This window comes from Haliotis cracherodii, unplaced genomic scaffold (assembly GCF_022045235.1).
Source record: "Haliotis cracherodii isolate W230 unplaced genomic scaffold, xgHalCrac1.p SCAF_1, whole genome shotgun sequence".
Lineage (NCBI taxonomy): Eukaryota > Metazoa > Mollusca > Gastropoda > Lepetellida > Haliotidae > Haliotis > Haliotis cracherodii.
In genome coordinates, this window is record NW_027266264.1 from 76,935,296 (window position 1) to 76,959,797 (window position 24,502).

The window sequence follows — 24,502 nt, forward strand, 5'->3', positions numbered from 1 at the left end:
TAAAAGCGGCGTTAAACCCAACTCACTCACACTCACATTACACATGTTTGGTAATAACTGATGTTTGCAAGCGCATTGACACATTATAACATTAATTTATGTTTGGATACAATTAATTTAATTTAATGGAATTTAATAGTCATGGTTCATAGAAGTCAGATTTAGATGTAATGAGGCTATGTTACATGTTTTAAGTTAAGATTGACCATACTGGCATTGCAGGGTAAGTGGGTGAATGATATTGTTGCTGCTGTCACCCATATTGTCATGGCAACCTGTAAGTCAGACCAGGAAAACCGTGTCCCCTTAAATGTTTACAATTTACTTTCGGTTTGGGACAAAGCTCTTTGACTTTAATGTTCAATTTCGAGCACTGCTCTAGATTGGTCGTAGGTTTTGTTTTCTGTATGTTTTATCATCAAGATTGCTATAAAATGTGACAAACAACAGTCACTTAGCTATACTCATATAACCTGAATGGAAAAATGAGATCAGATATGTGTGATTTACTAATCTTGTAGCCCTTCTGACTAGACATCAAATATATTCCTCATTTGGAACATTATTTTCAATGAGCTTGTTGAGAGCATATGTTTTGGTGCTGAGCTCTAGGCTGGTGATTGATTACCTGTGAAAATGATCATCTTAATTTCAGATATGTAGATCAAGGCAACAAATATTGCTCAGAAAAGGAAATAGCCAAACTATGAGTATGATGAGATCCAAATGGCTTTTTGAATAGAAAAAGGAGTCCTATTGGACGTTATAGTTGATGTTGACTTGTTTATGTAGGTGTAAAATAATTACTGAGAGCAAGACCTGTTTTGAAGCAATCACAGATGCCTGTTTGAAGCAATTCGAAGATGCCATGGATGTAGAACCTCTTATCTCTGGCCGTGGCAGTGTAATCTGGAAAAAGGCATTCTTCTCAGAACCTACTGTGTGCTTTGAATCACATCCCAACTCTTTATTGTCTCAATTCGATTTATTCTGTGAAGTGTGAAAGTCTTTTGTTCTACTCAATCTTGACACTGATGTTTTCCTAGAAGCGCCATGACTTGGCAAGGATTTCCCAAATGGTATAAAAAGTGTAATTAACAAATCATTGGTATCTGTCAGCAGTGAGAATTTTCATAAGAGGTGTGATCTGACCAAGAGAATTCACACAATCAATTTCATTAAGTAGTCAGTACAGTGGTCTGTCAGATTGAGTTTCTACAGCTCCCTGGTGAGGTGAAGTTACACTGTAAATTATTGATGTGTACTAATCCCTGCCAACCAGTGCATGGTGATGCAAGAGATGCTGGAGTGGGGATGTTGCCCAATTCCCTGGGAGTCAGCATATGGTCCCTTTATTGCCACGTTGCTCAGCAGCCTGTGTGGAGAGATATAGAAGGTTGATCTCTGACTGTTTTCCTTTTAATACATCGATCCCTTGCAGCAATGCTACCTTTGGGGCCCAAATAATTGATGAGCTGTTTAACCATTGTGTAGGGGCTAGGTGACCAACGCAAAAGTCCATGCAAACAAACCAAACTGATACTGTGTTTTGTTATCCCCTCGGCATATAATGCAGGGGGATATAACGATCAGCCAGTCTGTCAAAACCCATTCAAAACTTTTCAACACAACTTTGCATGTCTATCAGACTCATGCTGAACTGGTGCCTTTTGCTATTTAGGAATTTTATAAAATTTTATTTTTTACGTTTACATGGCAACAAGTTGGATTTAAGTTTTAATATAGGGTGGGTTCACTGATGGAGTATAACAAATAAACTGTTAAATATTTCCTTGCCAAACATTGCATGTCTATATATAAAGCACATACTGAACTGGTGCCATTTGATTTTAAGGAGTTTTAGAAATGTTTATTTTAGAATTTCCATTGCAGCTATTTTGACATGGTCTATGAGAAATGTTGGGTCAGTTGCCGGTTTGGGACCATAACGTGTTAAAATGGGCGGGGGATATAGATGACTTCGTTGACTATATGCTTGTTTAGTTATTGTTTCTTGTAATTTGTCATTTGTTTGCATTAAAAAAAAACCCCACAGAAACACACTTATTTTACTTTCCATTTCATATGGATGCGACCATGGTGCATCTTTTGCGGGTAAACAATGTATGCTTCTTCAAGAACATTCAACTCTTTACTCATTACATACAGAATTACACGTTTAGCTGTGGTTACTTTGCAGACAGCTGCCGGGGGGATATGTCATCTTTCTGATGACTCTTGTTGCCTATTGCTTGTTGCATGTTCATGTTAAAATCGTACATGACAGGTGTTAATAAATTAAGCATTAGGTCAAGGTGTCCCTGTCATTGCCTTACTGTAGAAGGTAGCAATTAAGGTGTCCCTAGATTCATATATTATGCAACATTCGTTATTAAAGGGGCTCTTGCAGGGTTTCCCCTGACGCAGAATTCTTGCGTATATGACTCTCAATTAAGGAAAAATACGTCCAGAAATAAGTATCTATGTTGTTGTTTACCAGCTTTGGAATGAAAATATTACAACTACTCACCTGAACTTAATTAATAAACATTTTCTGAAGACAATATATGTAAACATCTTAAAATTTACGTCTAGTTTTTAATTAATTAACATTTTCTGAAGACAATATATGTAAACATCTTAAAATTTACGTCTAGTTTTTAATTAATCGTCGTTTTTAGAAGTAACATAACTTCGCATAACACCACTGCCATGGGTTAATTTGCATAGCCTGTCACATGACCAGACTTTTCTCTCGTTTTAAAACAAAGGCTAAAATCAAAACAGCCGGGGGCTTTACATATTGTTTTGCATAATTATATAGATATGCTACTAAAACTGTGGGACTGTGAGGTACACGACAAAATATATATAAGTGAACGTAACTCTCACACTCCGTGTGGCTTCGATGACAGCATGTGATATAAACAAAGGAAAACTCCGCAAATGGACAAGGTTTTTCACGTTTCGGCATTATTTCTCACTAAAAGTTAACCATGACATATGTTTATCTAGATGTGTAGACTCGTAAAAAATGAAACAGAAGAAAATATTATCATTGTTGCGGTGAATAATGTGATTTGGCGCGGTCACAGTATGTGGTTAAGCGGAACCTATGGAACTGGGTAAACGGAAATTGTAAGTATCGGAGGGACAGGTTTTTGCCGAAATTTAGGTAAACATTATTGAATGAAATTTTAAATAAAATTAATAAAATAGGTGACAAACATAAGGTCAGATATACAGAGAACACATTTTTATTACCAGATAGTGTAACAACAAGATTAACTTGCGTAATTCAATTCGGATTTGTTATGCTATTTCCGATGACGGATCATGACAGCCTGAAATGAGACTGAAGAAAAGTCTGTGCGTATTATACACGACAGATATTTTTTTCAGGATTTAATTGCCCATAATTAGGGATGCGTATTATACACGAATAAATATGGTATATACGAAATGCAAAGCTTTGGGCGTGTTGTTGTTGCTAATAAACTATATTCAACCAGAAAATATTACAAGTGTTCACAATTCTTCAGTTCAACTTCACTGTTGATAGATAATACAAGATAACTAGATAAAACATGTAAATGAGTTAGTGGTATTAAATTATAATCTGACATGAAATGTATTTTAATATCCATCCATGATTAAAAATTATGTCTCACAGTTGAGACTGATGTTATTTATTCATCCTGTTTTAGTGTCACTGTAAATTGTTTCATGACCTGTGAAGTAATTAAAGATTGTGAAAAAATAAAACCAACAAACTTTGTTTTTCATTCATATTTCTCTGTAGTACAATCAGCTTAGAACATTAATTAGCACTTGTTAACTTAAACTAAAGACATATTATATTTAAAAGATACTTAACTTTAAGTGTAACATTAACAGTGAACACTTTAAATTTCATTAATCATACAATAAAACATTTGACTCTCAAAAAATATTTTTGACTCCCAAAAATTCATAGGCTGAGTCAAGGTGACTCTCAGATATTGGAGTCTAGGGGGAACCCTGGGCTCTTGTGTCCCTATTGAATTAGCATCGATGGACCACCTATGTTCTGGGACATTTAGCAGAGTTACAAGGACCCCTATTTATTCTTAATTTCAGACACTGCAATCACATGGCAATAGGAACAAATCGCAAGACCCTTGGACCCCACTTAATTTCGACCCTTGCTATAACTTGTCAGTACCTTGGTGTTATTGACTTGTCAGTTCCTTGGTGTTATTGTCTGTAGACCCGTGAAAATTTCGGGGTAGAATAGGTCTTCAGCAACCCATGCTTGCCGTAAAAGGTGACTATGCTTGTCGTAAAAGGCGACTAACGGGATCGGGTGGTCAGGCTCGCTAACTTGGTTGATACATGTCATCGATCCCAATTGCGTGGATCAATGCTCATGATGTCAATCACTGGATTGTCTTGCCCAGATTATTAACAGACCGCCGTCACATAGCTGGAATATTGCTGAGTGCGTTAAACAACAAACCAACCAGCTATTGTCGGTAACAAGAGTCTTTCCCTGGGGATAAATCAAACCATTTAAGACATTTCCTGAAATAAATGTTCTTAGTTGATAATTCTTGCTATGATCACTTTCCAATTTTTGTTGTTAATAGATGTCACTGAAATTAAGAAGTCATGGGATTCTAGTAGGGTTTTGACAATATCATAATGTTGAAGTTTTAGGTGATCCCTATATGAAGGTTTTATACCAGAAAACTTTTAAGTACCACAAGGTCCCCTCAATTTCAAATACAGAGGGCATCTTGCTCTTTCAATCACCAAACCAAGAAATCGAAGCACTGATGTAACTGTACAGAATAGCATGAAAAGTTTGGTTCTGAGTTATGAGTTGCAAGATATGGTGATAATTGCCTTGCATATGATGGAGTTGACATAGCACTGAACTTTACCACATGTAGCGGTAGTCTGTAGTTGTATCCGTCAACAGTCTCGGACTAGAGTTCAAACTGATAGAATAGAAGCATTGCTTAGATGGTCAATTTGGCCAACAAAAATGTTATTGATCATGTGTGACATTTAAATGATAAATGTTAAATATTTTTGTTTGGGAAGATATGACCTTTTGTATAAAAAATGAGGCAAAACTCAAAATGCCTTAGAGTTTGCAGCTTAAGACCATCCTCATCAATATTCAATTTCTATGATGTCTACGGGAATCTACTTTTGCATATTCCACATTTTTAGCTCATGGTTTATGAAAATCTGTACATTGTTGGAAAATTATTATTCAGATTGTGTCAAAATGTATTAGAATAAATCGTGGTGGATGAAAGCTGTGAAAGGAATTTTGCGAGGCATCTTCCTGCAGGATAACATGGCTTATTTGTGGATGTGGAAATAGATCTGGCAGTGGGCTAATATGATTTTTTGATGCTGGGTAGTTAGTTACATCACTCTGCCTGTCTGATAACTGATGGGTGGGAGCAGATTTACTGTGTTTTAAACATCTTAGGGTTTGGCAGCAATGCTTTTATGTCGTCAGTGTTCAGGCAGTTAATGTGACAGAAAATCATAATCCCGGATTGGGACCACAAACCTTTTGACATCAAAGACAGACAGATGTAGCAGGAAGAGGAAACAGGCATTGTATGAAATCCTTGGGAATCAGTATGTTTCAATAGAAAACTTGTCTATCAATGAATGTTTTCATCACTGGTGTTGGTGATTTTCAATGATCCATTCAAATATTTCCCCCGGCTATTTTGTCTATTACAACCAGTAGAATATGTTTTGGAGGATAATCGAGACTTGTTATTCTCCGGCATTGATGTTTTAGGTATATTTTGAACAGCTATAGTGATAGCTGATTTTTGTAGCTGTAAGACACAAATATTTAACTTATTTTTCAAACATAATGGTTAAGACATACTGTCACCATGACAGAACAGAGTAAAACTGAATTCCAAGTTAATATACTTATCATGATTTGACTTCTTTGCTCAGGCAGGATGCTTCTTTTAATATTCTTAATTGATCCCTCTTAAGCTAGGTCAAATAGGTTGATAAATCAGGTAATATGAGACAAACTAACCTCCACTATGTTGCAGAAAAAACATATTACAGAAACTAATATTTGTTAGTCCTCAACATATAGCAGAAGCCTTAAAATGTAAAATGTCTACAAGTTCTTATCATACCTTAACTATAGGGCAGTTTGGCAAGGACTACAGGACTAGTGCCAGTTTCTAATGCTGTATTAAGTCAATTTCCAAGGGAAAATAATTTCTAACATTACTACAAAGTATTTGGCATCAAATTAACTGGATTGTGATCTCAGTATCATCCAGCTAAACCTGCAGTATCTCAATGAATTTGTACACAATTGGATGCCACCTCTCGAGATGCTTGGTTGATGTTGACCCACTGCTCAGTGACATAGTATTGTGCTTATGGTGTTGTCCATTGTCTTACGCTATTACCGTTTTTCCAATTTAATTTTGAATATACTTGACCTTTAACTGAAGCTAGAAACAGAAAATCACCAGTCCCACTGGGACATGTTGTAGACGTCCTAACTGGAGCTAGAAACAGAAAATCACCAGTCCCATTGGGACATATTGTAGACGTCCTAACTGGAGCTAGGAACAGAAAATCACCAGTCCCATTCGGACATATTGTAGACGTCCTAACTGGAGCTAGGAACTGTATGTGGTGTCCCATTGGGACATATTGTAGACGTCCTAACTGGAGCTAGGAACTGTATGTAGTGTCCCATTGTTAAGCCATCAAATATTTACATTGCTGTTATGCTACAAATGCTTAAGGAGGTTTCGAACAATCATTATGCTAGTGTATGATAAGATCATGAAAAGAAAAGGTCATTTTCGTATATATATTTTGTTGCAAAAGCGGGCAACCATTCATGAATGATGTGTTTAGAAGTGTAATACAAAGACGATACTATTAATATCTACAGATAATACGCTGTGGTCTTTTGAAGTGTTCAGTGGAACGGTTGGGAGCACTTTCACTTGCCCACAGGCAGGGGCTATGTGATCATCCAGCTTCATTGTTGAATGCTGTATTGATTAAGTGAGACCCATCGATCATGACGGATAACGTTGTCTAACAAGACCAGATTGTAAGGTTTAATATATGAAGTTGCTTGCGATGAAATTGTAGTTTGATGTTCAAGTTTATTTATGAATTTAAAATTTTTGATGGGTACAGTGATTGGTTGCCTGTTTACCAGCCATGATACGGATCATTCTTCTTCAGGTCTGACTTTGAAATATTTGAATTATTGATCTCTTGGCCCCAATAAACACGACTTAAATATTTTTATAACTACATTTCCGGTGCTCTTTATTATGATAATTCTATGAGGTTTCCTTTTTTTTCTATCTATGGAATTTGTTATTTCTGTTTCATAAAGAAGTATTCAGAAAGTTGACCTTGGACATTTGTGTGCATGCTGGGTATTGTATCTGTTGAATATGGCAATAGAATTGTGGCTTTGTGGCAACTTTTGCTAAGTGTGAGCTATTGAAGCAATATTGTTGAGATATTTTATGACCGTTGGGAGCAGTTAACGTGCAGTAGGACCTTTATGATTTTGACTTCAGGAATGCAAGTTGATATTGAAACAAGCATTTTGTTTTTGATCAGTTGATAATGTCATGATGATGATGAGGAAGACTGAAAAATCTGAAATGAAGACTTTTTTGCAGCCTATATGTGAACGCAACCAGAAACACATTAATATTACACTGAAGTGACTGTGCTGTAGGAGAAATGGAGGAGCTCTTGCAGTTCCTTTTATTGCAGGGTCCGACTGCTATGCTTTCCTGCTAGCCCTCGGCTTGTAGATCTTTGTAAGGTTCGTAAAAGCAACTGAAACGGTAGAAAAGCTTATTAAACACGATCATTTTGCATTATAACCTTTATTCATTCAATAAGTCAACTGTGACTACAATCAGAAACAAGTAAGAAGAAGCTGCATGTGCATGTGTGCAACAGTATAAATCTCCAAATTATTGCTCACTAAGCTTGAATACATTTCAAGGCTATCCCAAATAAAGCAGGAAGTAACTGTTTGAGTCCAATTTTCAATGGCAGCCAAATTTGCATTTTTTCCTATGTAAGGTTCTTCTACCAAAGAGTTTACAGATTTAGGGAGCTGAACTTTGGCATTTTAGTGTCTCCTCATGGCATCAAATTTTGCCTAATTATTCAGTTTTAGTTTTTAGTATCGCTACAGGAACTATTGGAATTTCAATGAAATATCAACTTTTGATCTGTGGCTGTCTTTGTTTTTATCCCCCCGGCATATAATGCGGGGGATATAGCGATCAGCCAGTCTGTCCGTCCGTCCGTCCGTCCGTAGTCATTTCATTTTCCGGGGCAGAATTCAAAAACCATTCAGTGTATTTGATCGAAACTTGGCAAATCTATCAGGTACATACTGAAGTGGTGCCTTTTGATATTTTGGGATTTTTCTAATTTTTATTTTTTTAAATTTTTATTGAAAGAAATTGGACATAGACTCAATTGGGGAATGGGTTCGTTTCCGGGCCAGAATTCGAAAACCATTCAGTGGGTAAACAATGTATACTTCTTAAAGAACATTCAACTGTTGACTCATTACGTACAGAATTACACATTTACTAGTGGTTACTTTACAGACAGCTGCCAGGGGGATATGTCATCTTTCTGATGACTCTTGTTTAAAATGTTGATTTCATAGCAAGTGAGCTACGGTGCCTTGGCATTATTTGAGATAAAAAATACACTCTGCTTGAAGAGATGTTGGACATCTTTTCAGAAAATGCCTGGCAATAATCTGAGGTATCCTACTAGTTCCCAGTCAGCTGAATGACTTGTCAGTCATGTATTAATACATTTTCTTTCTTTTTTAATTTTTTTTGTTTATTGTTCCCAGAGTTGTAGACTAATAAGTATTCTGTTAAGAACATATTTCAGATTTCATGGCATGACACAATACACTCTTTAAAAATTTAAAGGTATGTATTAATAATTTGTTGAATAAATCACAGAAATCAACGTTGAAAAAATATGAAGGTACTTCTCAAACTACTATTGATAATTTATAACAATAATGGCTCTAGTCGTGGCAACTTCCAAACTTTCAGGAAGTTGTAATCTATCGGACCGTCATTCAGCCGATGTTTCTGACAGATCACGATCTGAAAAATACTATTATGAAAGTGTATCCCGTGGATAAGCCGACCCCTTTCTACAGAATCTTTTTTCTGGTCCTCAAAATTCGGCTTATACGCGGTCATATATGGTATTGCATTACTATAGTTTTGCAGGGACAGACATTTGCAAATGTAAAAATTATAAAAAATACCCGCCCTTGACAGTTGCCGCAAGATATAACAGGCTTTGACACCATGTGTCAGACAGCTCATGTCTGACTAGTGATTCATATATGTCGAAGTTCTGGTGGGAAACAAGTAATTTTACTACCTGAAAGTTATAGTTCACATTGCCTGAAGTCATAAGCACTTATCAGATTTCACTCTCTGAAAGATGAAATACAGGTATATTCCTATTTACATAGCTGGAAGGTATTAAGAAATCCTGCCTAGTATTTCAAGATTATTCATTTTGTTTTTTCTAAGGTACTGCGACAAGCACACTAACCTTTAGCAATGTTAAGTATAGTTTAAAAACAGCAACCAGAACTCTGAAATGAGAGATAGCGTTTTTTGTTTCCTTTTGCCCTAAGATTTATCAAATGCCAAGTGATAGATCAGTTATGAGTCTTCAATATTAACCATCATCTTCAAGGGGTTCTTGTCATAACCGTATTGTTTAAAGTTGAAGATTAAGGGAATTCTTAGAATTAAATACTGTTGCAGAAAATCTCAAGGACACTAGGAAGCCACCTGGCTATTGTTAATTAGGGTTAAAGATGGAAAGCAATCTAATGATTTGAGTTGAAGCATGGGTTGGATAGGATAGTTTGATGAGGGTGAATAGACTCAAGATGGGATTACCAGGTCCTCTCTAACTCCTTACATAGAATACCAACTCCATCACATGCAACTTACCACATATAACACAATCCATACTTTCAATAGTTGCAATTAGTCCAGGGTTTGTACAGGATTGAAAAAGCCTTGAATTTTAAGGTCCCTATTAGAAAGTCTTGATTTTAAGTGTCAACATTGAAAGGCCTTGAAAATCACCAAAATAACTTGAAAAGCCTTGAATTAAGTTTTAAAGAACGCGAAAGAATTTACCGAAGATGATTAAATAAGATTTATCAAGTGATAGATTTGTGTGCGAAAAACTGTGAACAATCCATGTCAGACTTATATATTTTTTGGTTTGGTGAAACATACCGCTTTACGACTAATATATGTATGCTGGATTTTATAAAATATTGACAGACTAAAGATAATAACCCAACTGACAAAGCCTTGAAAATAACACTATGTAGCCATGAAGTTTAATGTTTCATATCTGTATCATGTGTATGAACCTTGTCATAAATTGGGTTCGAGTCCATCTTTGAAATTGTTGGCAATACTTTATTCATTTTGATTACATTGATTAATATAATTATCAAGCCTTAAAGCTGTTCTACTACTATCAAAATACTATTGCAATAGTGGACAACAATTGCAATACTATTGGAATAGTGAGAGCTACTATTGCTGTACAATCGCAATAGTGAAATAACCCCAATAGTCACCCCATAAAACCATGCTCTTGGGTTTCTAAGACCTGCACCACTTCAGACTTTTCCCCCACATTAAGCTGACAAGTCAGCATTTAACCCGACTCACTCACTCACTCATGTGCTTGATAGTGTGGATAATTCCTTTCAGTCACTTGTATTCCTAGTCCAGACTGATATTTGCAGGTGATATATGGTAGCTGGAATATTGCTGACTTGGGGATAAGACAACGTCAATTGGTGATTATAAGTTCAGTGAGCCCAATGGTAACCATTGGTAAAGGTACATGTCCTTGGGACAAGTTGGAATTTCTTCTTTGTGTTATATTCTAATCCATACAGATTTACTCCAGAAATAAAACTAAAACTTCTTTTCTTTCAGGTGGTGCATATTATATGATATCCCGTAGTTTGGGAGCTGAGTTTGGTGGTGCTATTGGCCTCATCTTTTCAGTCGCCAACGCTGTAGCTATTGCAATGTATGTAGTAGGCTTTGCAGAAACTGTTCGAGATTTATTAAAGGTGAGAAACTTTGTTAATTGAACATTTTAGACAGTGAAATACTGCTTGGATTAATGCATATTATATTACATGTGCATATTTCTTTAACATTTCTTTAACTTTTCGTTTGGTTGATATTAGATTTGATATAACATTTAAAACAGGAATTCAAAAGTTCTGCTTTTATTTTTATCAAACCTGTGATCATTGGTAATAAAAGACAAATATTGCATGATAAAATGCCTTTTAAGATACTTTTTGTTTTCAGAATAATAATGCCTTGATGATAGATGAAACCAATGATATCCGAATAATTGGGTTCATCACGATATCTCTGCTCCTAGCTATTGCTATTATTGGTATGGACTGGGAAGCTAGGGTGAGTATAAAAGGATGACTTTTTCATTGTTTAAAGCAAGGAAATAGGGAACCGAACCCAGGCAACCCATGCTTAACTGAGTGGATTGGCTGGACATGGTTGATAGTATGTTTTGTTTGTTTGTTGTTAAATGCCAAACTCAGCATTATTCCAGCTATATGATGATGGTTTGTAAATAATTGTGTCTGAACCAGACAATCCTAATAACAATTCTAATCCGGATCTTCAGGGGACTGATAGTACGTCACTGTGCCATGATGGCATGGACCATTGCTCATAATATCAATCACTGAATTTTCTGATCCAGACTTTATTAGTTACAGACATCTGTTACATAACCTCGGATATTGTTGAGAGCATTTAACAACAAACAAGCAATCCTCCTATCTTTGTAGTTTTGATGTTGCTCAATGAGGTTTGAAACAAAAGGAGTGGCCTATATAGCCACTGGGAGTACTGTATCTGGGTTTAGAATTAGAACAGTTTTATGGGACAAACATCAATCTTATCGTCAACATGGTCAAAAGAAAAGTTCTACGACTCAGCCTTGCTTTCCCCTGTAACAGATATTTGGAAGATGAGCCTGGAGTGAGCCCATTTGTCTGACATTCAGCAACCAGTTTTGCCATTATTTTGTCCTCTACATGCCAGGATCAGAGCCTTGGTATGTCAGCAGAGAATGTCTGATGGTTTCACCAAAGTGGTTAACATGTCAAGTATCACCTAGGCAGGGGCTTTTATCTGAAATACTGGTAGAGGAGGCATTAAACCCCAATTCACATACTGACTATTCAAATGCTGCTCCAAAGACCTTTTCTCTATTGCTCAAGGAACAGTATTTCTGTGTGTGTTTGTGTTGAATAAACTGTTTGCTCTTGTACAATGTAGTTCCTGCATGGATTCCTGGATAGAACAAGTCCCATAGACCTCTTGCTTCTTATAAGGGCCAACTGATCGGAGGATTGGTTGTTGAAATGTATGACTGATTATGTATCATCAACTTGTGTTGTTGCTCATGCTAACATCAACTGGTTTGTTTATCCCAGACAGGCTGCTCTGATACAGTTGTAATATTGCTGATTGCGAGTGAGTGAGTGAGTTAGGCTTAACACCGCTATGAATAGTGTTCCAGTTATATCATGGCGTGTCAGCTTAATGTGGGAGGAAACCCCGAACTAATGAAGGTCTCAGACATTTACCACTTTGGTGAAACCCACGAGCATGGGTATGGTGCTGACAAACCTAGAAACATAATTAGGGTGAATCAGGATTCAAACCCACAATCACAGGTTTCTGGCGTGCCCAAGGGACACAACTCTGCACAACAAATCATGGCACGTTATACGACTGGGCCATCCATGCCCCGTATTGATGATTACAGAGCAAAACAGAGCACACTTGCTACTTATAGTCAATTCAGATATTTTTGTACATATATTGTATTTGTTTATTTTAGGCCCAGCTGATATTGTTAGCTGTCTTGGTGATTGGGCTGATCAATTTTGTTGTTGGTTGTCTTATCCCTCCGACAGAAACCAAGAAAGTCAAGGGATTTGTGGGATTTAAAAGTAGGTTGAATCACCTCAATTTCTCTTCAAACATTTTTTACAGGTCCGATTGTCATTGAATACAATACTAAACAAATGTATACTGATGGAAATGAAAAGGGAACACTTATAGGGAACAATAAGTAGGCACAAAATTTGATTTTGTCTTGTTGAATTTGTATCTGCACTTTTTCAAATTACTGCCATTAACTTCTTTGATAGGCATTTAGAAGTTGGGAGTACTAAGTAAGGATGAGAATTTATGGATCAACATCTTCTTTATTACAATTAAGAGCGATGTTTCGGTGTAGGTTCTAACACTGTTATCAAGCAAGTGATATAAAGAGTGTGGTTGGCAAGTATATGTACAAGCAGGAGGTGCTCTTAATTGTAATAAAGAAGTTGTTTATCCATAAATTCTTATCTTACTTAGTACTGTCATTAAGGCAAATGTCCCTGTATTTTTCATTGTTTCCATATTAGTTTCCATCAGTATATTTGAAAATGAATTTCTAGGGATGTAAATCCTTGATGCCAGTAATAATTATGACATATATCTGTATAGTAATGTCAGTGAAGTAAAACTGAAACAAGCACTGAATTACTTTAATAGGGCCGTTCCTATGCCTGTGTACATGTAAATGTTGCCTGCTTATGACAGTTTCAACATCTTATTGCTGGCAGATAATTTTCAAAACTTTTCTATTGAAATTTTACTGCTTTTATTTTCAGCTGATCTCTTTATTGAGAACATGCTTCCTGCATTTGGGGAGGGGCAGGAGTTTTTCTCTGTGTTTTCTGTATTCTTCCCGGCGGCCACTGGAATTTTGGCTGGAGCCAACATCTCTGGGGATCTTAAGGTTGGTAGAAGACAATTCGCTATAATTTTCAGGAATGTTTATGCTATTTAGGAGCTGCTGTAAATACATTACTAATTTATGAATAAGTTCAGCTAGATAACATACATTGGATATTTGAGATAACAGGGAAATGCTCTTGAATGAAACAAATCACAAGTTTGATTCCGTGGTATGGAACTTCTCCCGTTATGAAGCATATGACAGTGTTGTGATATATGATACATATGTACATGTTTTAGACAATAACATTTTGTTGTCTACAATAAAAAAAATAATTTCATGTATGTAAGGACGTATTAGGGTTTCCACATATTTTGGGATATTAACAGGATTTATGACAAGTTATTTGGAGGAAATTACTTAGTTTTTGTTTGTTTGTTTACAAATGTAATACATATAAATCATATTGAAGTGATAGCATGTAAGTGATCTTAGCACTGACTATCATAAGTCTATATTCAAGTATGGGAACTAGGATCATCTCAGTACTACAACTATCGTAAGCCTATGTTCAAGTATGTCAGGGGGCATGGGTGGCCCAGTCGTCTAAAGCGCAGCGATTCGCTGTGCAGAGTTGCATCCCTTGGGCACGCCAGAAACCTATGATTGTGGGTTCGAATCCCGGTTCGCCCCGATTATGTTTCTAGATTTGTCAGCACCATACCCATGCTCGTGGGTTTCACTGAAGTGGTAAATTTCTGACACAGCGGTAGAAGCTAACAGTTTTAGTCCACTAGTCCTTATTATGATAACATGTAGCAAAACCCTTAAAAATGGCAAATGTCTCACTCACTCACTCACTCACTCACTCACTCACTCACTCACTCACTCACTCACTCACTCACCTTCCCACCCACTCACTCACCCACTTACTCACTCAGCGTAGAAACACATCTGACAGACTTGCTTCATGTTGTAAGGATGCCCAGACAGCGATCCCAAAAGGAACTCTACTGTCCATCCTCATTTCCACCATTGTGTATCTGGGCGTGGCCTGGACCCTGGGGGGCTGCATGCTGCGGAATGCTGTCGGACCCCTCGACATGGCAGTGGGTGCAACCACTGTTGTACAGCTTTCAAACGTCACAACTACAACGCTGGCGTCGGTGGTGATGTCGGCGGCGATGTCGGCGGCACAGCAAGCCCCAAACACGTCAACAAGTACTGTGTATACGGTGGATGTGATACGAAACTGCTCTCTAGGCAAGAATGGCGTATGTGCTTATGGGCTGATGCATGATTATCAGGTTTGTAAGCTTATGAAGTTCATATCATGTGATACCAGATATTTCATTAAGATAAGTTTATGTTGTGATTTATATTTCATTACTTGTCAGTAATGCAAGCTGTTATACAGTTTCTAATATTCATGATGTTGGATGGAATTGAGTATCAATTATTGCTATTTAGCTTTACCATTTGTTTTGAAAGATTTATTTTACACCAGAATCTCATTTAGGGAATATTGATCACCCATTAAGTATTCTTCTTTAACATCATATGCAGCAGGGATTTATATAGAACTCTAAACCAAATGCCCTGGGGACAAAATAATTATTTTGGTCAAATTTGGGATATCTTAAAAGTTCTTATTTTCTTAAATTCTGAGGTATTTTTGATTGCAATAATGTTAAAAATAACCTTTAAAGCCTTTTCCTGTACGTCATTTATATACAGTGCCTCTACAAATGGCAGAAATGATCTGTTTCATCTGTCATATTGCACTTAGAGTATACACTCTGGCATTTAACCATATCCATGTACATGTACAAAGTGAAAGTTGACATTGCAGGCCATGGAGATGATGTCAGGCTTTGGTCCACTTATCACAGCTGGAATCTTCTCGGCCACACTTTCCTCGGCATTAGCGAGTCTTGTTTCCGCCCCTAAAGTCTTCCAGGTATGCTCCTGTTCCAAATGATAGTGCAGATTTAACACACCAGCTATTTGAAATCCACCCATGATTACAAATCTCTTTGTATGTAACCATGTATGAAACAATGCGTCAGTGTACTGATTCTCCACAATATTGTGCTTAACATGACTTCAGCCACAAATCCTGGGCCTCGTTCCACAGAGGTATCTTAGGATTAATACTCCCCTACTTTAACATTGACTTACGATAGTGGTAAGATTGCCTTGTGGAACAGGATCCAGGTCTGGGAATATTTCACTTGTGGTCTAAGCCATTGAAATTCTCTCTATAAATTTGCATCCCTTAGTTTTGCTAGGATCTGATGCTCATTTGTTCAAAAACATTCGTTTCCAAACGAAACCTATGAAAGCCTCGTAGTAAGGGGTAAAATCTATTGAAAAGGAGAAAGTTTTGGACAAGTTGACTCATATATTTTTGACGATATTGCATGCCTGTTATACGCTTTGTTGTGTATTGATTTCCATTATTGTTTGCCTGGTCAATTATTTACAGGTCACTGTGATATGTTTGAAATATTGCTGACTGCAGTGTTCGACAACGTTCACTTCTCTACATTATTTTAATAATTTGCATAAAAGAATGTATACAATGATTTGGGAATTCTTCCAACATCAAATCTTCATGCTAATGTTTATGCTGCCTTGCAGCTCTTGTGATTTACAACCATATGTATATTTTCCTAGATTGGACTGTAAGGTTGTACATACAATAATATTTTGTCTTTCAGGCTGTTTGCAAAGATGAAATCTTCCCTAAAATAAAGTTTTTTGCAAAAGGCTATGGGATTGATGATAGCCCAAGACGTGCCTACCTGCTGGCTTATTTTATAGGTTTAGGATTTGTTTTTATTGGTAAGTACTTTAATATTGTGATAAGTTCCATCAGGTCCAAACTACATCAGGCTTGACACATGCTGATTATACCTGGAAATGAGTCAAAAGTAACAATTTATGTCATTTTGTAGTAAGGCCAACCTTCTTTACTTTTGTGATTTACAAATCAACTATGACACAAAGGCTTTTGATCATTTCCCAGAAAATAATGATTATCTTCATGTTGTTATTTCAGGTGACCTAAATGCCATAGCCCCTGTGATATCCAATTTCTTTCTTATGTCTTACACACTGATCAACTATTCCTGCTTCGACGCCTCACTTGCCCGCTCACCAGGTAAGGATGAGCATTTGTTTTATTGCTAATCTGTGTGGGGGAAAGAAGAGGTTTTGGTGCTCAGTTATTAAAAATATTTTAAATAATGAAAATTTACAAACTGTATCCCTCTTCTTCTCTCTCCAAAAATGAGTGGTGCTGATTTCATCAACAGAAGAGATTGGTAAACAAGGGATTTAGGTCAAGATGCCCAGAATAATGGTGTTAATATTTTAAACTTTGATCACCTTGGCGTTATGTGTGTCATCATGACATGTATTTTTGCTAATGCATACAGTCCCTTCTTTAACTGGTCCAGACTCATTTATTTACAGACTACTGTGATAAGCTGGCTGCTGCTAAATTGCCAACTGTGGCGTTAAACAATATTCATTCATGAACACACAATGCCTTTTAGAAAGTGGTCAAATGTAACAAATGTTATATCTGGGATAACGCTTTCATAGTAAAGTACAGATTCTCGTACTTTTTAGGGTTGAGTCCGTCCGGGATTCGAATCCACACTGCCAGAGTGAGGCAACTAATCTCCAGCACACGAAGTCAGCGATCTAACCCACTCAGCCACCGAGGCTTCCACAAAAATGAAAGTCAACTGGGAGTCTAGATTGCGTACTTTGTGTACCTCTCGGTGACTGAGTAGGTTAGATCACTGACTTTGTGTGCTGGCGATTGGTTGCCTCACTCTGGCAGTGTGGGTTCAAATCCCGGACGGGACTCAACCCAAAAAAGTACGAGAATCTGTACTTTACTGAGAAAGTGTTATCCCAAATATAACATTTGTTAACATTTGTTAATGACCAGCATTAATTTGATTATTTCTTTTGTGCGGTAGTCCGTTATAATTAACTTTTAGTTATCTCCCTTGTGTTGGTTATTATGGAGAGGATTGCATGTCGCCGTTGATTTCGCATGCCAGTCACGAAGAAAAACAAAGTAATGATGGGTAAAACACAATCACAACTCAATCTCAAAGCCCATTTGTGTATTTCTCGTCGATTGCAGCGGATTAAATTATCTCAAGACACTAATACGTCTTTGTTCTCTCACGAACAAAAAGTTTTTCTTCATGTGCGCGAAAACTGAACCCCTTGCAGCATTCAAACACAGTTAATTCCTCTCATTTAGCACAGAAGTGTTGGAACTTTCAGTTATCCTTTAAAGATGGAATCTACCAAAGGTGGGCCACCAAAACTGTCACTTAATGCTGAATTTGATTCTAAACACTTGCGAAGCACTCGTTCTGAGCCTGGTTTGCCAAGACGGTCTAGTAGATCGACAAAGGGAATTCATCCCGATAGATACGAGTTTAACACAGAAAAACAAGACTTGAAGTATGCTAGGAGTGGTTATGCTGCTCGTTTGACGGCAATTATTAATACGGCAAGGTCTCAAATTACGGAAACGAGGTCGAAACGAACATTATCAGTCACATGCAACAAAATTGAAGCGGCGGTAAAAGCTCTGTATGATGCCCATAGGCAGTATTTGTCAGTGTTGCATGGTGAAACAGAAAGTCAGCAGGCAATGGATTGGTTTAAGGAAAGGCAGGAAGTTGCAAATAAAACACTGGAAGAAATTGGAGACATTTTAGTGAGCAAATCTGTTAAGTCACTGTCTGTGATAAGCTCACAAGGTGACACTAGATCAATTGAAAGTGAAAATGACAATTACAGCCAAGGGAAGAGCAGCAATACAAATATGGTGTTTAAAGCTGAACAAGCAAAACTGAAAGCATTTTTTGCTGAGGAAGCAGCAAAACTTGCTGCAAAAATGACTGAACTTCATGTAAATCAGTCTAAGCAAATTGCTGAAATGCAGGCCACACAGGTCAAGCAGGAAGCAACACACAGAAAGGATATGGCAGATTTGGAGGTGAAAATGCGTGAAGACATGCTTGAAATAGGTAGTAATGTGGCTGATAGGAAAACTCATTTTCATGAACATGGAAAACAGGAATATATTCAGAAGTGGTTGGAAGCATCTGATGGAGCTGTCAAGTGTAGTAACGTGGATCAACAAAACCCTCATTCAGAAGCACTTACCCCAAGTATGAAAGAAACACTCAGATCACAACCAACACAACTCAACATACATGTTCCCAGTTTCGAGGTATCTCGACCTCCTGTCACTGTGCAAAACCGTCAACCATACGAACCGATTGACGCATGGATAGATCACCTCATTCTTGGACAAGAAACGATATCCGAGGTGAATTCTTCAGATAAAGATCACCTAACTCATGCTCTTATCAAGCTAGAGAGCGAGCGAGATCTGCCTAAGATTGACTTACCGAAGTTTAGTGGTAAAGCTATTGAATGGCCTTGTTTCATCGAGCGGTTTCATGCGCAAGTACATACTCGACCCGGAATATTTGATGTTCGGCGAATGGACTTACTTCAGTCTCATTTGGAAGGGGATGCAAAACACCTTGTGCAAGGGCTAGGATCTTCAGGTCGCAACTATGCTTTAGCACTACAAGAGTTAAAGCGTGCCTTCGGCCATCGTATCAAGGTCGCAAGAGCTTTCTTGGAAAGAGTGACCTCAGGATCGATGATTGCAAGTCACGACCCATCATCTCTTCGAAAGTTCTACGTTACTATTCGGGACTGCATTACAACACTTGAGCAATTTCAGTATTTGTCTGAATTACACAGCCCAGATATGGTGCTCAGAATTGCAAGACGTTTACCAAATGACAAAATCACAAAATGGAATGAGTTTGTGCGACACATCACAAGAACTAGAGAACCCAACCTGTATGATCTCAACAATTGGCTAAGGGACAGGGTAGATGCAGATTTCAACCCATATGCCATTGCATTCGCTGCTCATACATCAACCCAAAGGAAATTGTCTAAACATAACGGATCTTCAGGGTACAAGGGACCTGAAAGACAAAGCACAGTATATGCTACGACGGTTTCCATGACTGACATACAAAACAGTAAGACTCCGCTTGCTCGAAAAGGTTCAGTCAAGCAATATGACAGTCGTTCAAAGTTACCATGCCCAATGTGTAAACAGCCTCATTATCTATATCACTGTCCACTGTTTTCAAACAAGCCTGTTCCTGAACGAAGTACTGTCGTCACTGAGAATAAGCTTTGTTTCAACTGCTTGAAACCCTCTCACACAGCAGATAAGTGTTTCTCTTTGATGGCATGCCGAGAACCAGGATGTGGCAAGAGACATCATACACTGTTGCATCGAAATAATCCAGAAACAGTTGAAGCAATAAACAAGAAGATGCAGTCATTTGGAAACACAGTGTTCTTTCAGATTGTGCCAATTCTTGCGTATGGACAGAGTGGTAGAGTTATGAAAACGTTTGCATTGTTAGATTCTGCCAGCGATGTCACCTTGATTCATGATGAGTTTGTGCAGGATTTGGGAATCAAAGGAGAACGGCAAACTCTTAAGATGAAAACATGTAATAGTATAACTACAGAGCCATCAAGCAGAGTTTCCCTTAACATTACATCAGCAAATATGCTTGATGCCTCTAACATTCATGTAAAAGAAGCATGGACAGTCAAATCAAATGCTTTTGATTGCCGACCTCAGTTCGTGAATCCAGACTGGAAGCATATCAAACACCTAGACATACCCTCAGTTGAACCAGCACAAATCAAGATGTTGATTGGCTTAAACATTCCTGAGGCACACTTGCAAGTTGAAGTCATTGAGGGACAAAAAGGTGAACCAGTTGCTGTTCGCACTGCCCTGGGATGGTCACTCATGGGGGTGGCAAGTTGTGAAAGTAGTGCTGCTCAGGAAGTCCAAGCCAGTGTCAATCTCACAATTACACGCGATCTGGAAATACACGAGAGTGTTGAGCGATTCTGGAAAACTGAGTCCTTTGGAGCTGTGTATGACAAGAAGCAATCATCGTCCATTGATGATCGAAAAGCAGAACACATCCTGAAAGAGACTACCTGTTTAGTGGATGGACATTACCAAGTTGGTATGCTCTGGAAAAAGGCGGATTGCATTCTCCCGAACAACTATGCTGCTGCGGAGAAACGATTCAAGCTCTTGGCAAAGAGACTAATGCATGATAAAGATTTCGGGATCATGTACAGCAACACTCTGAATGGCTATATATCAAATGGTCACGCACGAAAACTCATGCAGGAGGAAATAGCCAGTGTTTCACCACGAACGTGGTATATACCGCACCATGGAGTCACAAGCCCAAATAAGTCTGGCAAGGTGAGGGTAGTTTTTGATGCGGCTGCAGCATATGCCGGAACATCATTAAATGACAATCTGTTGAGTGGCCCAGATTTAGTGAATAACTTGTTTGGAGTGATTCAGAGGTTCAGGTTATATCAAATTGCCCTCATGGCTGATGTGGAAGGCATGTTCCACCAAGTAAGAGTTTTTGAACATGACTCAGACTCACTAAGATTCTTATGGAAAGCCGACAACCAGCAACCTGGTCCACCTGATGTCTACAAAATGCTTGTACACATCTTTGGAGCCACCGATTCATGTTCTTGTGCATGTTATGCACTCCAGCAAACTGCTCGCGACAACGCAAATGAATTTCATCCATCAGTGATCAAGGCTGTTTCGAGAGACTTCTACGTTGACGATCTGGTGAAGTCAGTTGAAACTGTAGCTGAAGCGATCCAGATGACACAGGACCTACCAAATCTGATGCAAAAGGGTGGTTTTCATTTACATAAGTGGGTCTCAAACTCAGAGAAAGTCCTTGCTGTCATTCCTGAAAGTCAAAAAGCAAATCAGCCTAAAGACTTTGATTTAGATGAACAACCCCTGCAACGCGCTCTAGGACTGTGCTGGAATGTTGAGCAGGACTGCTTTACATTCAATCCCACACACAGGGATGTGACAAACACTAAAAGAGCTGTAGTCAGTACTGTTTGTTCAATATTCGATCCATGCGGATATCTTGCTCCATTCACCATCCGCGCCAAATTCATGATCCAAGAAATATGGCGACGTGGTCTCGATTGGGATGATACACTTCCAATAGATATCCAAGCAAAATGGGAAGTATGGCACAGCGAGCTGGAACAGTTACACGATTTCAATTTACCCAGGCATCACCTGCTGTTCTCGTCACAGTTTGATCATGTAGAAGTGCATGTATTTGCTGACTCTTCAGAGAAAGGATACGGTGCTGTAGCATATCTTCGGTACTTGCTTAATTCCGGGACAAACACATGCTCATTCCTGGCTGCAAAGACTCATGTTGCACCATTAACTCCACAGTTGACGATACCCAGGCTGGAACTTCAGGGGGCAGTTTTAGCAATCCGTTTGTGGGTTGTGCTGAAAAAAGAGCTGGACCTGAAAATAGAAAGAGTTGTGTTCTGGACAGATTCGAATACTGTGCTACAATATCTGAACAATGAAACGAAACGCTTCAAGCCATTCGTAGCCAACAGAGTGTCGGAAATCCTTGACTCAAGCGACAGTAAGCAGTGGCGTCATGTTGCAAGTGTGGACAATCCAGCTGACCACTCAACAAGAGGACTGCATGCATGCAGCCTAACACAATCTCATCCATGGTTTCATGGACCTGAATTCCTCTGGTCATCTGAAGACAACTGGCCTTTACATGAGATTCCAGGACACACACCTGGGAATGACCCAGAAATCAAAGGCAAATGTGTGATGAAGAGTCTTGTCAAACGAGATCAATCAGCTCCTGACTTACAAGGCCTCAAGCTGTCGGGCATCTTGGATCCAGCTGACTTTTCATCTTGGCAACGACTTGTCGGCCTGTCGGCATGGACTTTAAGAGCAGTTCGAAACTTTCTGTCAACCCTGAAACACAGAGAACTGAAACCAAATCGCAACAAAACAATGACAGTGAGGGAGCGAACAGAGGTCGAGTATCACTTGATTGAAGAAACACAGAGGGAAGCGTTCCCTGAGGAATTTGCTAATTTTGAAGCAGGTCAGGGGCTCTCAGCGAAATCAAAACTCTTTCCGTTGTCTCCGACATTTGACGGTAGATTAATCAGAGTTGGAGGAAGACTGCGCAAAGCTCAGATTCCCAATGAAGCCAAGTATCAGATAATCATGCCTGGCAATCACCCAGTGACTCACCTGATCATGGAAGATATGCATATCAAGTCTGCACATTGTGGACAAGAGCATATGATAGCACTTGTTAGACAACAATATTGGCCAGTCAATGCAAGGAAAATAGCCAAACAAGTTCTACGCAGTTGCCGTGATTGCCACCGTAGACGAGCAAAGCCCACCATTGTCAAGATGGCAGATGTGCCTCTATGTCGGATTAGTGCTTTTGAAGGCGTGTTTGCTCATACAGGAGTTGATTATTTCGGTCCACTGATGGTGAAGGAACGTAGAAGCACAGTGAAGAGGTGGGGCTGTCTATTTACATGTCTCTCAACAAGAGCCGTCCACATTGAGCTTGCAAATTCACTTGAGACAGATGAATTTTTGTTGGTTCTTCGGAGTTTCATAGGACGTCGTGGACATCCTGGTCATCTTTATAGTGACAATGGCACTAATTTCCGCGGTGCAGACAATGAACTGTATCAATGTTTGCAGAACATCCAGCAAACCAAAATTGCTGACTACCTCACCCCGATGAAGATTGAATGGCATTTTAATCCCCCTCTCAGTCCTCACTTTGGTGGAGCGTGGGAAAGGTTAGTGCGTTCTGTCAAAGCCGCCTTGAGGTCAGTCCTGAAAAATCTCCGTGTTCGAGAAACTGTTCTTCGAGTTGCCTTGATCGAAGTTGAAGCTGTCTTGAACAGCAGGCCACTGACATACAACAGTACCAGCCCAAGTGACTTTACGGCACTTACTCCGAATCACTTTATTCTTGGGAGAGCTGATATTTGTACTCCACCTGATGTTTTTCATGATAACGAAATCAATAGTAGACGACGGTGGAGACAGGCTCAAGTCATTGCAGATCATGTGTACAAGCGCTGGCAAAAGGAATATTTGCCGGAGCTCACTGTGAGAAGGTGTTGGAGATCAGAATCTCAGAATGTTTCAGTTGGAGATCTCGTTCTGGTGGTCGACGAAGCTAAACCCAGAGGACATTGGGATTTGGCAAGGATCGTCGAGGTTTACGCTGGCGATGATGGACGTGTTCGAACTTTGAAAGTCCAAACCAAAAATGGTCAGTACATCAGACCAGCGGCTAAGGTGTGTGTGCTGGAGGAATCTGTGTGTAGTGACGCTTAGATGTAGGACTTGCACAAAGTGAACACAGAGCTCAGATTTCCTATGAACATTCATCTAGATTTATTGATTATAATTTTCTTTACTTGGACATTTAGGTTATCAATGGTAGCAAATGCTTTTGACCCTGTCAGGGGGGTGGCTATGTTAATGACCAGCATTAATTTGATTATTTCTTTTGTGCGGTAGTCCGTTATAATTAACTTTTAGTTATCTCCCTTG

The 24,502-nt window shown here is 38.6% G+C and overlaps 1 protein-coding gene across 2 annotated transcripts in view; it reads left to right on the forward strand.

Moving 5' to 3' along the window:
* The window catches only part of LOC139476716 (solute carrier family 12 member 2-like), an 87,820-nt gene that overhangs the window by 34,038 nt on the left and 29,280 nt on the right, over window positions 1–24,502 (forward strand). For both annotated transcript variants that reach the window (XM_071259437.1, XM_071259447.1), the window contains exons 4-11: window positions 11,070–11,209; window positions 11,457–11,567; window positions 13,024–13,135; window positions 13,847–13,974; window positions 14,895–15,221; window positions 15,767–15,874; window positions 16,638–16,761; window positions 16,979–17,080. In XM_071259437.1, the coding sequence (XP_071115538.1) occupies window positions 11,070–11,209; window positions 11,457–11,567; window positions 13,024–13,135; window positions 13,847–13,974; window positions 14,895–15,221; window positions 15,767–15,874; window positions 16,638–16,761; window positions 16,979–17,080 (1,152 nt within the window). The remainder of the gene's footprint in view (window positions 1–11,069; window positions 11,210–11,456; window positions 11,568–13,023; window positions 13,136–13,846; window positions 13,975–14,894; window positions 15,222–15,766; window positions 15,875–16,637; window positions 16,762–16,978; window positions 17,081–24,502) is intronic.